At 41.3% G+C, this 14,277-nt stretch overlaps 2 protein-coding genes across 8 annotated transcripts in view; one reads left to right on the top strand and one right to left on the bottom strand.

Annotated features, from left to right (window-relative positions):
- Positions 1 to 7,404, top strand: part of LOC118815614 (NHS-like protein 1) — a 147,838-nt gene extending 140,434 nt beyond the window's left edge. For all 7 annotated transcript variants that reach the window (XM_036581859.1, XM_036581857.1, XM_036581856.1 and 4 more), the window contains 2 exons: positions 1,252 to 1,375; positions 4,866 to 7,404. In XM_036581859.1, the coding sequence (XP_036437752.1) occupies positions 1,252 to 1,375; positions 4,866 to 5,538 (797 nt within the window). In that variant the 3' untranslated portion in view covers positions 5,539 to 7,404. The remainder of the gene's footprint in view (positions 1 to 1,251; positions 1,376 to 4,865) is intronic.
- Positions 7,405 to 8,464: 1,060 nt separating this feature from the next.
- Positions 8,465 to 13,740, bottom strand: hebp2 (heme binding protein 2). The gene is made up of 5 exons (XM_036581863.1): positions 13,565 to 13,740; positions 11,194 to 11,303; positions 10,934 to 11,069; positions 9,618 to 9,798; positions 8,465 to 9,445 (listed from the first exon to the last, which is right to left on the bottom strand). The coding sequence occupies exons 2-5, from the start codon at positions 11,266 to 11,268 to the stop codon at positions 9,256 to 9,258; spliced, it is 582 nt and encodes a 193-aa protein (XP_036437756.1). The 5' UTR covers positions 11,269 to 11,303; positions 13,565 to 13,740; the 3' UTR covers positions 8,465 to 9,255.
- Positions 13,741 to 14,277: the final 537 nt, after the last annotated feature.

The following is a 14,277-nucleotide window of genomic DNA, read 5'->3' as shown; positions in this document are numbered from 1 at the left end:
CCTGTTCCTACCTCCTCCCCCAGTATCAGGGTTTAGAATGGAATACCGCTGCAGCAGCCATTTGGATTAATTCTTTCTGTGCCTCCTGTCCTGCTTCTCCTGTTTTTCTCCAACTCACTCACTCCCTACATCCAGCCACCCTCCCCTCTCGCCATCTGTCCTCCTCTTGATTCTGTTGTCCTTCTTTACTGTCCTACTGTCTCTCCTATCTTACTGTTGATCCCTCTCTTTATCCCTCCTTTTCCCTTTGCACTCTAATTCTCTTGACAGCATTTTCATTCAGTCCTGTTTTGTCTGTTTCAAATGGTTTTTCTCATGTTTTATTATCCCATTTTGCGCTCCCTGTCAGTCTGTTTTCCTCCTTTCCTGTCACTATTGTCTTACTTATCTTCCTCTCTCTCTCACACTCTCTTTCTCGCTCTCTCTCTCTCTATCTATCTATCTATCTCTCTTTCGTCATAGTGAGGCTAGGATGGGGCAGCCTCCTCATGGGATGGTCGCTTTAGAGTGAAGGGGAGGGGTGCGGGGCTGGCCCTGAGTAGAGGAGGGAGGGGGAGTAAAGTGAGTGTGTAGCGCGAGCTTGCCCGCATCGTCTCGGGCAAGTGCAGATGACGAGAGGAAAGAGGGAAGACAGGAGCAAAGCAGAGCACCTTAACTCTGATGGAGATGTGGATTCATCTATGATCATGTAAGAGAAAACAGAGGTTTTGGCTGTCTCCATAGGCATTGGATGTCAGGGCTCTGTACAGAATTACATGTTTGTCCTTGCTTATGTCAAGGACTGCGTGAGGTGGCTGCGTTAGAATGCGTTTCTCACTCTGAGATAGCAGATTTGCCCAACAGTGGTTAAAGTGTTCTTTTCTGAAATTTATTAGGGTTTGTGGCTAATGTTTCACACTTTGCTTATTCCGTCATGTGTAGGGGTTACATCTGTGTTGGATGAGTTTTCTCACCTTCGCCATGCAGATTACAGTGTCTTCAGTACTTACTTGCATACTTCGGTATGCAAGGTCTGTTTATCTCTAACCCATTGTACATGTTTTTGTGTTGGACTAGTTCTGTGTCATTTCTGGGATGCATGCAATGTATACAGTGTTTGTAGGTGTAATATTGTGTGGGTGGTTGTTGGTTTTTTCCATTAAGAAGAACAGTATATCAGAGCTCTGGGCACGCTTTACAAATATAGCTGTAGTTTTCGCACTGTTGTGGAGATGACTGTGAGAAGGTAACGCAGCGTCATGTGCCCCTCAGGTGAGGTGTTTGAGTCCAGTGGGGCAGATTCCTCGCCGGCTCCCATCAACGGTGAAGTTTTTGAGGACATGGTGACACCCACAAGACCCCGAACCACCGAGGACCTCTTCGCTGCCATTCACAGGTACTTTTCCTCCTGTTGCTACTCACACTCGCTTGCGTTTTATTCAGCTCTACCCCTCCATCCTGATCCTGAAGAATCCTTGCCCATCTTTCATAACTTGAACCCTTAGAAGTCTGTAGTTGTTGTTTTGCTATACTATTTAAATGTAATTGTGATTCTGTAATTACATTGTTATGTAATCAATTACATTTGTATTCTGTATTGACAGGTTCAAGTCAGCATTTTTTTCTGTTTTTAGGTAAAGAAATGACCAAAACATGGCAAAAAAGTTAGGGATAACACACAGCAGTAGCTTTCCACCAATTACCAAACATCAGAAAATATCTCCAGCTTATGAACACAAGTGTGGTATTGATTAAAAGTCTAGAATCTGCACTTTTATCAAACTACACCATGGTTTTGCATTGCTGATATCTAGTGATGGTAGAAACAAGCAGGACAATTTCAGTGTTTTAGTTCCTTTGCAACTGATGTGATTGATGCAGAAGTTCAGTTCTATGTCATCGCATACTAGTTTCATCTTGTTCCACTCAGAATGACTTGCACCTCTGCAGCTTCTGGATACAGTAATACTGATTACATGTGTCTTATTCTTGTGTGTAATTAACAGTGAACAGATGGAAATTATACAAACAATAAAACATAACAAACGTTTGAAGAATTCAATTATATGCACAGACATCATAATGTAATGTCAAAAAGTGAAACTGAAAATATTTTTGATCCGAGCTGTCACCTTACATTCCTTATACCTTAGCCTATGTGAAGTCATGTGACCAGCAAAACTTCAAATCAGATTGGAGCAATTGATTCATTTTGCTTAAACTGTTCCAATGATGAGGTATGAGCATCGCTGGCAGTAACTGTGACTTCTAAAGGTTAAAGCAGGCTGTCTTTTCTGCCGCCAGATCCATCCATCAAAGCTGAAGTAGACTGGGGTTGGAAGGCTTTTCTGGTCTGTGTCTGTCAGATGGAGAGGTGCTCTGGGCTGCTGGGTTGTTGTAGTGGATGTTCATGCACAGTCAGTCTGAGTTAGTGTAGGAAAAGCACATTCGCTCTTTCAGTCATTCATTATTCAGGTGTGCAACACCCCTGCCCTTGATACCACAGACTACGGAGTTACATACTTCTAAATGGTACCACAGCTGCATTCTGTGCATAAGCAGTTTGTGTTTAGTGTGTGTGCAGATGTGCTCACACAATCACAGATGCATATATTTGCACACCTGAATCCATTTCAGCTTTGTAAATCCACTCATGCGCTACAGAACTGTGCACACTTGCCCTATTTGAGTGCTATAGTCACGTGCAGTATTGAGGGCTTTTTCCAGTATGTCAAGAGTATTTCATTCAAGAGGCTTTTATTTTCTCTGCTATAGTATTTGTGTGTCCATGCAAGTATGTTCACTGAGCACAGCTGCGGTTAAAGCAAATGTTCAAGGGAAATTTGGATTTTTAGAAACTTCTGCACATTTCACATCACACCACTTTGAATGATTTTACCCGTCAATTATGAAGCAAATTTGAAATTTTGTTTATTTTAATTTGAACAAAGGATTTCACAAAGGTGAAATGCTTTCTGTTTTGTCAATTTCCAACATAAAACAGGTAACCATCAGAAGACAGCTACAGTTTTTAACTCTTCGTTAACTGTGTGGTTTTAGCTAGCACTGCTAATATGAGAGTTTTCAGGCTAAGTTTAAGACCTGATGCGTTTAAATGAAGAGTGAAGGCAGTGAATACTTGAACTCTGGTCATGTGCTTTTCCTTGACCCCCATGCCCCCTCATCTTGCTTGCTTTTGGCTCAGTGTAGTTTTGATGTTCTTCTGTGGTACATTGTTCTGAAACCATGTTTCATGACACATCCAGAAATATAGGCTCCTCTATATTAAGATCTTTCATGTCTTTCACTCTCTCTCCCTCCATTTTCCTCTGGCCACCTTCACTTCTCTCTGCTCCATTGTTCAGTCTGGACTGGCTGAGCATGAACGCCCCCCAGCACGTGAGGTGCGCTCTGGCAAGTAATTGGCCATTGGTGTTTCCCTTCTCGTGGTGACGCTGCGATGGGATTAGCCCCGTAATCCCTCAGCCCTGGGATAAATTTCTGCTTTTATTCCTCCCGCTAATCCCCACTTCAATAATCTGCAGCAATGGCGCAACACTAACGAATGCGATTTCTCCCCGAACCTATTGGCCAGTGTGCACAGACGTGCAGTGGCACTGGTCAAGAGAATAAATGCTGCTTATATTTAAAATGCTTTTTGGGCACTTTTTCCTCCAGTTTGCTTTGCTGATTAATTCCACTGTCCCCCTGCTTGCATTAGTAGCCTCCCTCAAAACCGCAACATGTGCAGTTTTCATCTTTGTTGGCTTCTAAGAGACTGCATTTGAATAAAAGACTTGAGTGTAGCCCATGCACCACCTGCCATCAATATCCTACACAAGTTATTCCAGCTTTTCCGATACTTCTTGCAGTGTAAACTTGCCTGCTAGAGGCTCTGCTGATTTAATGAGAAAATGGGACAGGAATCGATGGAGGGTGGAAGCTCATTGGTGAAAAATTAATCACAGAATGAACCCTATTTCAGTTTGTTCTACTTGAGGGGAGAAGAGCTTGAAGTAGGATTAGTTTTGCAGTCAGTTTGGTCAGTACAGACACCCATGGCCCTTTATGCTTCCTACTACAGAACTAATACATGCCTAACCTAAAAGGTTAAAAGAGGACACAATGCTGCCTCTTAATTACAGTTTGCATTTAAAACATTCCATTTTCTTTTTAAAAACAGATGCTATTTTGCTTTCCAGCTGCCTCTGAGTGATGTACGTTTCAGTTAGGGATGTCCCGATAAAGTTTTCTTGCCCCGTTCCCAGTCTGAGTCCTTTAATATTGGGTATCTGCCAATACTGAGTCCAATCTGACATTTGTACTTTCCTAATACAATTCCACAGTGCCCACTTCAGATACATCAGAGTTTGTAAAACTTTAAAAGTTTATAAATGACTGCCAATTACTTTAAAATGCTACAGTAAAATCACTTATTTTTATGCACTTCATGTACATTGTTTGATACTCTGAACTGATATATTCAGTTGTTCTTTTGGACCACTTTTAGGTTGCCTTAAACATGAACACATTTAACCATGTTTTGATAGAACGTGGCTAGCTGTACCTGTTGAAAAACTGGCATTGCAGATATTATGCAGATATAGTAGCGGTTGGGCTGTTTTCCACTTCATTTTCCACTTTAAAATATCTCTGTATTACAGACATTTAAACCACTTGTTAAATTCAGATAACACTTCAATCCAGCAAGTTGAAAGTTTAATTGGGCTTATTAATACAGATGGATCCCTTAAAATAGGCTCAGATCAGCACAAAAACTTAATCTTCCAGAGTTGATTGGGACATCCCTAGATTCTGTTTATGCATCTTACTACTGTGCATTCCTAACACTGCCTCTCTCTCTCTCCTGCTCTTTCCCTCTCCAGGTCCAAGCGGAAGGTCCTAGGACGACGAGAGTCAGAAGATGACCGCTCCCGAGGTCACCCCTCGTCCCCTCCAGTCACCCCCACCGGGACATGTCCTACACTGGGCTCCTCCCTGCCCCGGCAGACAAGTTCCATACAGCGCAGCCTCCGCAAGTCAGCCACCAGCAGCGACACCTTCAAAGCACTGCTGCTGAAGAAAGGCAGCCGCTCAGAGACCAGCTTCCGCATGTCAGCTGCAGAGATGCTGCGCAGCACAGACCCACGCTTCCAGAGGGCGCGATCACTTGACTCCTCATTAGACCCCATGTTGCCCATTAGTCCGGACAGTCCCTGTGCTTCTCCAAGCCGCAGCAAGAGGGCACCAGAGGACTGGGCACGTAGCGAGGGGATGATACCACGGTACTCTTTGGGTTCCTCACCAACATCCCCTTCATCTCTGGTGGGGCCGAAATATGGGCGATCACGCACGCCGCCCTCTGCTGCCAGCAGCAAGTACAACGCCCGCAGCCGCATCCTCAGCAGCCCCATGACCGTCATCTGTGAAAGGGAGGGCGAACTGGCCGAAAGTGGAGAGGGCTGGGACGAATCATGCCCTGATTCTCCTGTAACACCCGCCCCCCAAGCAGTCCCTCAGGACTCTAATGGCACTTTATGTGAAGAGGAGAGCAGTTAAGCCAGCCGTTCCCAAACCTAGTCCTGAAGTGTTCCTGCCATGCGTATTTTTGGTATACCCCCTGCTCTAACATACCTGATCCAACTGCTTACAAGCTCTTCAGACAGATGTGTAGGGCAGGGGCACTCTAGGACCAGGATTGGGAATAGCTGAGTTAAGAGTTCAAAAGAGTTTCCCAAACTAGGGAATGAATGAACCTCTTCACAGTAGCAGAGACTGGTCCATGGCATAAGGAGGGAACACTGCAGACCCAGTAATCTGTGTCCCCCCCTTACATCAGCCTGCAGACAGTGCTGGACCAGTCTGCTTGGAGGGGAGAAGAGAGAGGTCGGGCCACGAGGTGCCTCCTTCAGACTGATCAATGCTTTGTCTGAAGTGAATGAATACCATTTCTGTTGCAGCTCTTTGTAAACAAAACAAAAAACTGTCACCCCATTTTAACTATTTATGTTATTATTGTTGTTCGTGAGAGATTAGTGTGCATTTACAGTACTACACTCATCTCCCCCAAAGCTTAGACATTTTACTTCTGTTTGTTCTGTTTGTTTTGCTTGGGTTATCTTCCTTTTCCAGTGCAATGGACTTCAGGAATAACTACAGAAAAGCAGACTAGGAAGGTGGTTTGATAAGGATTGATTACGAGCAGCATGTGTGAGCAAGAGATGAAGGAATTGCTAAGTGACTCATGTTGGCTGCAGTGGTGTACTAGTGGATGGATGGGGTTGGCTTTGTGGAACGCCTAAAGGGACTTTTGAGACTGCAGCTTATTTACATCCTTTACAGTTTTGCTGACGCAATTTTCGTTTGGGCTGGGATTGCCCTCTGCTTCTCAGTTCTAAAAACACATCAATGAACTGCAGATACACCATAAACAGAGTTCTTTCTCTTTCTGTTCACCCTTAATACTGGAATGCTCACCGGTACAGTGAGAGTGGTGGAGAATTCAGACAGGAGATAATGACTGGAACATGGACAGAAGGACTGTTGAAGTGGCACAACTGAGACGCTGGCTCAATGACAAGCTTCAGAATATCCTTTTATGTTTGAGTTTTAGTGTGTTGGTTTGCACTGTATACATGTGTCTCTGTTTATTTGTCTCTGTTTGATCATTTAAAATGAAAAACATTTTATGCCTGTGTTGGTTGTAACTCATTTCACAAATGAAGAGTGATTTTTTTTGTTACAAAAAAAGAGAAAACTTACTTGAAATGAATAACAGACCTGTTTTCTTTGTAATGGTTTGGGTAACCAAAGAGTTAAACATAAATGTAGCCTGCTGTAGGGATTCTGGATTGGTGATGGCATTTATTTGAGTGGTTCTCCTTTAATGGTTTGGTGAAGACTAGCTTTTACTTAACTGAGGCTTAATTACTAACTCCTCTTTTCTGTACCTTCTTGTGCAGTTTTGTATTGTTTTCTATGTACATAAATACACAATTTATTAAGAAGTAACATCTGAACTTATTTTCAAAGAATTTGTACATTCTAGAAGCCCCAGTTGAAGGGCCGTGGCTCCTTTTGTAGAGTATTTATTTTAGAATAGCCAGAATGTGATTTGATATAGCTGGGGGGATTTTAGAGGGAGATCTATGACTCGGTTTATTTTGGATTAAAGGGGGAAGGTTGCATTACATTACGTTTCATGAATCATGATCAGTCAGAGTCTGGCTGAGGCTTCAGGCCTGTAACAGGGAGCTTATGAAGTCTCATTCTCATTCTGTTGGTAGCTCTAGAACGAGAAATCAAAATCATGGATACAGGAGAGACAGAGTGAGATAAATGATCTGGATGTTGATGAAAAGGAAGACGGCTGCTAACCCTCTTGTGTACGTCTCTGTAATAAAACATGGTGTTATTTAAAAAATGTCCCATCTGTCCTGTCTCTGTCTTTGATTCACTGCCACCTGTCAGCCAGTCGTTCGACCACAATCTCATTAACGGCGTCACCATGGCACCCATGACCGTTCGTCATTTATAAAGGCCTCCGCGAGGTCATTGCTCAACTGCTCCTTCTTGTCCACCCCCATGCTCACCTTGGTCATCACCTACCCTGGAAGTGTCTTCAGGACAATGTCAGGCTTTGGGATTACTAAGCCTTCAGATGTGGGACCGATTTGGGGTCTCCATTTACTCTTTATAGCCCAGTAGCTGAACATTGGTGATGTACAGCAGCAACAAGGCAGAGGTTTTCTATTCCAGAACTTAAATTCAGTTTCAGTCGAGTTCTGTACTCAATGGTAGTTGAACTTCTGACATAACTGATTGGCCACCTGGTGTCAAACCTACCAGTAATCAAAATTCACAACTGGAAATTGGATTCAAGGTCTGGAGTCAAAGACTTCTGGAGGCCTTCATTATCTTGCAATTGTAAAACAGGTTCAGGACTAGGGGAGCATTCCACAAAAAAGGATTTCTCAGATAAATTTCTAGATAACTTAGGCCGAAAGTGAGGACTGTCAAACAGGAATTTGACGCAACTCTCATGTTTTTGGACAGTCATGACAGTGGACTTAAGTTATCTACCTGCATTGTGGAATACACTCAGTCTTACAAAACACCATAAAAAAGAGTGAACAAAAACTTCAAAGTTCATAAGAATTAGCCTGACATACATGATCTGCCTATTGTTATGACTGTTCAGTACTGTCCAGTAATGGATCCTTGTTTGTTTTTTTGACTCAGCATCAGCACACAGAACGAGCAAGTTGCCCCTCTATACATAGTCCTCTTCCTTTGTGCTGAGTATGTGAACATGATATTCAGGCAACAGTTACCTCGAAAATAAACGTGATGACGGTGCACAGCCTCTGTGCGTGTCTGTGTTGCACATGGGTCAGTGAGGACTTCCCAGCTGCTGAGGTCATCTCCACAATCACAAGGACTTAGCTTTTTTTAACTGTACCTCCTTAAAAATATCATCCAGTGCTTGAAAACAACTGTATTTATTATTTAATAAATGAAAAATAACATACATTCTACTAACTTATTAGAATTTGACATTTCTAACATGAATCAGTTTTTTAGTTAAACATTTAAGTTGGTATATACATTCCTTATGAAGCAAAATTAAGTACGTGAAATCCCTTTAGAACAGATTCTTCTTGAAGGCTTTAAACTTCAAGATGATAGGAATGTGTTAGTGTTCACATTAAACTGGTCATATAATGAATTACAGGCAAGTGCAATAAAAAGTGGATGCAGTAACAGCACAATAGCACTGACCGTTCTAGGCAATCTTTAACAATTCAGTGATGCGAATAAAGCACCTTCAAAGCTCACCAACATGGCATCAACAGAAATAAGAAAAAAAAAAGATCCATGTGCCCTGCAAGTTCAGTCACACCCTACAGTGTCTCTGCATCTGAGATTAGCTAAAGCTTCTTCGTTATTTGTTTTAGTATTTTATGTGGTCATATTAAAACTTACTGCAGTTGCTTGCTGCTGTTTACATTCCATGGTAAATGGACCAATGAAGATGGTAAAAATTACTTGGAAAAAAATTTGTGACATCACTCCACATTTCACAAATAGCTAAATGTAAATGAACTCACTAAATGTAATTAATAAGCATTTAAAAATCTCAGCAAATGAGTATTTAAAAAATGATTTTCCAATTTTCCAGGCACTTGTGAATGTAAATCATTAGTACAAGATCACTTCCCAAGCTAAGCCACAACCTTGACCTCTTTCATGACACGGTGTAAACATTTTTTGAGCTTACTCCTTTCCATCCTCCTGTTTGATGAGCCATACTTCATTCCTGCGATTGACTAGCTTAAAGGGGCTATCATAGCCCACACGGTAGTACGGAGCCTCCTTGAAGGCCATTCCATCCCTCTTCAAGCTCTCAACCAGTTTCAGAAGCTCGTCATGAGTATTCTGGGCATTGGCAAAACCTCCATAGGTCCTGTCACAAAAAAACAAGCAAATAAACACAAATGTATTATAACTAACATACTCTCAAAAAATAAAGATGCCGAAAGGGACCGACGCTACAGAATAACCACTTTTGGTTTTCTCCAACTAAAGAAAAAGGTTTTCAGGGAAACAACAGTGACTTCACCACCAACTGAGCATACCTCACAAACACAGTCAACTCTTTCCTGTCCTCAACAAAAATTTCAGGGGCGCTTGGCTTAGGTGGGTCAGCCTGGTGCTCTTCAGGAACGTAGAAGGACACAGTGAAGGAGCTCTCACAAGCTGGACCTTCTCCAGGGTTAATCAAGAAAGTCACTGGCGCTGTCATCTCCACTTTAACCTCTGACACAGAGTAAAATACACATACACACAATTAGAAAGTGTTTTCTGCATTAAGACATGGTATACATAACATATTTAATTTCAGTTTAGTTTTAGTATTCTGAATTTTCATTAAAACAATGTTATTTCAATTTGAATCCAACAAGTACCAGACTTACACAGGACACTGTCCAGTGGACAATGAGCTGTTTTAGCAACACAGCACTGCCACCTTGTGATCTACTAAAACAATAAAACTCATTTCCCTGAGAGAATGCATTCTGGCCCAAAGTCCTTGTCAGTAAGAGGTTGAAAATTGATATATTGTATATGGCTAAGGTCATTTATTTTTGCTTTTGGGAGCTTGCAATTTATCATATATGGCCTGAATACATTCATTTTGTTCTAAATGGTCTAAAATATGTGGCTCTTTGTACTGTCATTCTATCTCCGGAGAAACCAAGAAAACTCTTTTGCATGAGAGCATTTCACCCACATTCTTTTTTCCTCTGCACATTCACATGTAAAAAAAGTGTGCATTTAGACAAACAGACTAAAGAAACTGAACTGGTAACATTGTCTCATCTGCTATAGAGCCTGTTGTCTTGGCCAGTTTAATCACTTGGATATTGGAGAAAATAAGGCAGGTGATGTGATACAGACGTAGACACAGAATAACATTCTCTTTTTAAAAAAAAAGACTTGTTTTAATGAAAGTATTCTCCATCTACACTATATGTCAAAAAGGTTTATTGACACCTGCTCATCCAATGTTTCTTCTGAAATGGTTTTACACTAGATGTTGGAACATTGCTGTGAGGATTTGATTTCATTCAGCTACAAGATCATTATTAAGGTCAGACACTGATTGATGATTAGCTCCAACTCATCCCGCAGTTCCATTGCTCCACAGCCCATTACTGGGGAGGCTTTATACCCTCGTAGCCGACACTTGGCATTGGGCATAGTACTAATGTGCAGCTGCTGCAGGACGTTTCTTTCTATTGCCAATGTTTTTACAGTGGATGTTATACAAACTGTGTGAACAAGCAACTGAACAACTGTGTCAGCAAAGGGTGCATCTTAAAGTAACTTAAATTCACAAATTAGAAGGGAAGTATCATCCATGTCTCGTCAATCATTCTGCAGAACTTACTCTTTTCGTTATTTCCTTGGATATATTTGAAGAGTCTGTTAAACCCAGTGTTTAAGGCAGGCTCTTGCTCCACCCCAGTCACTGTGGTACTGACCCAGTTTGTTTGGTGGTAGGTGCGGACCTCGTAGTCCTGGCCCTGGAGGAAACATAACACATACACAAAGTTAATTTAAGTACATGCAACCTAAAAACAGGTCAGAATGTATTAGAGATTGTGCAGATAATTTAGTGTGGCTGGCTCAAGTCTCTCTGTAACCAACCTTGCTGTCTTGAGGAGTGAACTTTGGATTCTCCAGTCCTGTTGAAAACATGACCTTGCCCAGAGTTTTCAGCATCTTCTCAAATGACTCAACGACAGTCCACCAACGAACTGTCAGGCAAAATATATACAAATAATAAATAAAACACAATCTATATGACCACAACAGAGAAAATACCACCAGCTAGCAAACTATGTAGTAGCACAAACAAACTATTTTGGTTGCCACCAGCAGTAATATTCAACTGCAGAGCCACAGCACCACAACTTTTAGACCCCACACTTTCAGCTTCCTGCAACTCTGTTTTGGAACTGCAGCCACACCTTCAGGTCTCATGAGTACAGAAGTAAATAATCGATTGTAAATAACTGTTGTTAAGCATGTAAAGGTTCAACTCATTACTGATCAGCCCCTCATTCACATGGCCTGACTCTTCTTCCAGACGTCATGTTTTATTGCATGATAATCAAACAGACTAGATTTCAAATTGCTCCCTACTTCCTATGTAGTGCACTTTGTAAGTCACAAATACAATTGAAAGCCATTTATATTTAGCCATATGCAGTGTGCTCTGCAAGGCATAGGGAACCGTTCTGTGGACTGACCAGTTAGTTGATGATAATCATGATTTTATTACCTACTCTAACTTTTGCAGCACATTTGAAATTTTCAGTTCAAATACTGGATTTAAGAGGGAATGTGACTCTGTTCCTGATGGTCTACCCCAGGGGTGCACAACTCCGGTCCTGGAGGGCCGGTGTCCAGCACAGTTTGGAGGCTTCCCTGCTCAAACACACCCACTTAACCTGGCAATTAACAGTTAAGTGTAATCAGGTGTGTTAGAGCAGGTAAATTACCAAACTGTGCTGTGTAATTTCCTACTCTTTTTGGGTTGATCATTTTCTACACTTGAAAAGAACAATTGGTAAAGAAATTTCCTTTAAAAGCCACTATGCTTTGTTACTTTTTGATGAACATATATTTAACCCTAATGAGCAGGGTTTATATAATAAACTAATAATAGCTAAAATTTTATGTACACAAGATGAAATTTGCCAAAAAACTTGCAACTTCAGAGGCTGTAAGTGTGACTTGATCTGTGTTCAAGTTAGGGGTGGGCAACATGGCGATATTTTATTAAATGTCAACATATGGTTTTCTGGGCATACCGTGGATATTGTCAGTACTTAAAGAGCACTGACCACCTGCTTGTTACATTACACAGTGAGCATAATTAGGCCTGTTTATTTGGATTTAGTGCAGCACTAAATCCAAATTTACATTACAAACTAATGTTTGTAAAACATTAAATAAAAATAATTGTAGTTGTAGGTTCATTATTATTATTAGTATTAGTATTATTATTATTAGTTGGTAGTAGTAGTAGTATAGTATTTTTATACATGGCAGGCTATCTTGTCTGTTACAATTTATTAAATCTCAGAAAAACTAAATATCGTGATGCATATCATGTATCATGAAAATGTCTTGAAGTACCGTGACACAGTATTTTTGCCATATTGCCAATACCTAGTCCAAGTGGTTTTGGTCACAAACAAGACATACGTGCTCGAAATGCTTTTCTGTTTGAGTTTGTTGTGTTTAGTCCGTTTATATTGCATAAATGCAACAAAATAATAAGTAGATGATGCAGTAAAAAGCAGATGTGCTTATGAGAGGAATAATGTTAATGTTTTTCATCCAGTTAGAAGTAACATATACTTATTTTTGTTTTGTGGTGTGTGGATGATTTTAGCCTGCAGGGTTCATGTGCAGCTGATAAATAACTGAAATATAACCAGCAACAGCTATCAGCAGCTACAGTTGCTTTGTTGTTGACACGCCCCCAACTCAAACCAGTAGTGTGCAAAGAACAGGTTTGCTTGGTTCAGGATGACCATGAATGTAAGGGCAACTGTTTCTGAAAGTTGAACTGCTAATGACATTTTTAGCTTTTTTAGGCACAAGGCAGCCCTGCAGCGCGATACCTGAGAAGGTCAGGTTCTGTATCTGAACACCTGAACATCCGACGCTAGCATCCATCTACCTGCACCTACCTGACGAAGCTGACGCGAGAATCTAACTGCTACACCCGTTAAGGTGGAACGGCTGAACCTCGAACAAGCAGCTGGCGAATATGAAGCCACCTTCAAACCACCGGTGTGCAGCAGTTTTACAGGGCTAAAGGTGTTACCTCTAGCAAGTATACAAACGTGACACTGCATGAAATTAATTCGCTAATTTGTTTCATGTAATGCAGAAACAAAAACAGGAGCAGAAATGCAGAGCTACGCTCATTTTAACGTTTCTGGGTTACAAAGCATAACGTTACTAGCGAGACTAGCGAGAGTTAGCCAAGTTAATTTCTTACCTTTTCTGAAGTAAAACTGCTGAAATGTAGGATAATTTGAAAAAAACGGGCTATTAAAGCAAGGCAGGGTTGTGTGTTTGAACTCCAGCCACTCTCTGTGTGTGTGTGTGTATCAGAGATGATATAAGCGCTGCACACTGACTGTTCCGTAACAGCTCCTCTGTTTACAACACTGAGGCTGCGCGCACGTGACCGCGTGACATCTGATTGGCTGAGAGAGGCCGTTTATGAAACTCCAAAAGAATCAGACAGACAGCAGACAGGAAAAGAAGCGGTATGCAACATTTTAATTAAGGTGAGATGTCAAGGAATAAATAATGTATTGTGCATAAAAAAAATCCAATCCAATTTCTATCCAATCTTCTAAGCCATGTTTCCTCAACCACAGAGTCCAGTGCAGTTTTCACAGCGCAGGGACATTAAACTGGACTCCAGGCCGGGTCACCTTCGTTCTAGTGCAAACATAGAGCACTACAGTTTTGTTGGGAAATGACCAAACCACGCTGGACTCCGTCCTTCCAGGACTGGAATATTTAACTAAAAAAAGCACACACAATAAACAACAAATAGGGCTACAGTGAAAAGGCATCAACATGTACAAGTATGATATTCTAAAAAAGCCTAGTCTACCATGTACTGCATGTCCGCTTAACATCAAAACGTTTGAACACCATCATTATCTTGTGCTCCACTCACTCTCAAAATGATCTCAT

Source organism: Colossoma macropomum, unplaced genomic scaffold (genome assembly GCF_904425465.1).
Source record: "Colossoma macropomum unplaced genomic scaffold, Colossoma_macropomum, whole genome shotgun sequence".
NCBI lineage: Eukaryota > Metazoa > Chordata > Actinopteri > Characiformes > Serrasalmidae > Colossoma > Colossoma macropomum.
Note: the sequence above shows the minus strand (reverse complement) of the source record. Positions and strands in the feature narration are given on the sequence as shown.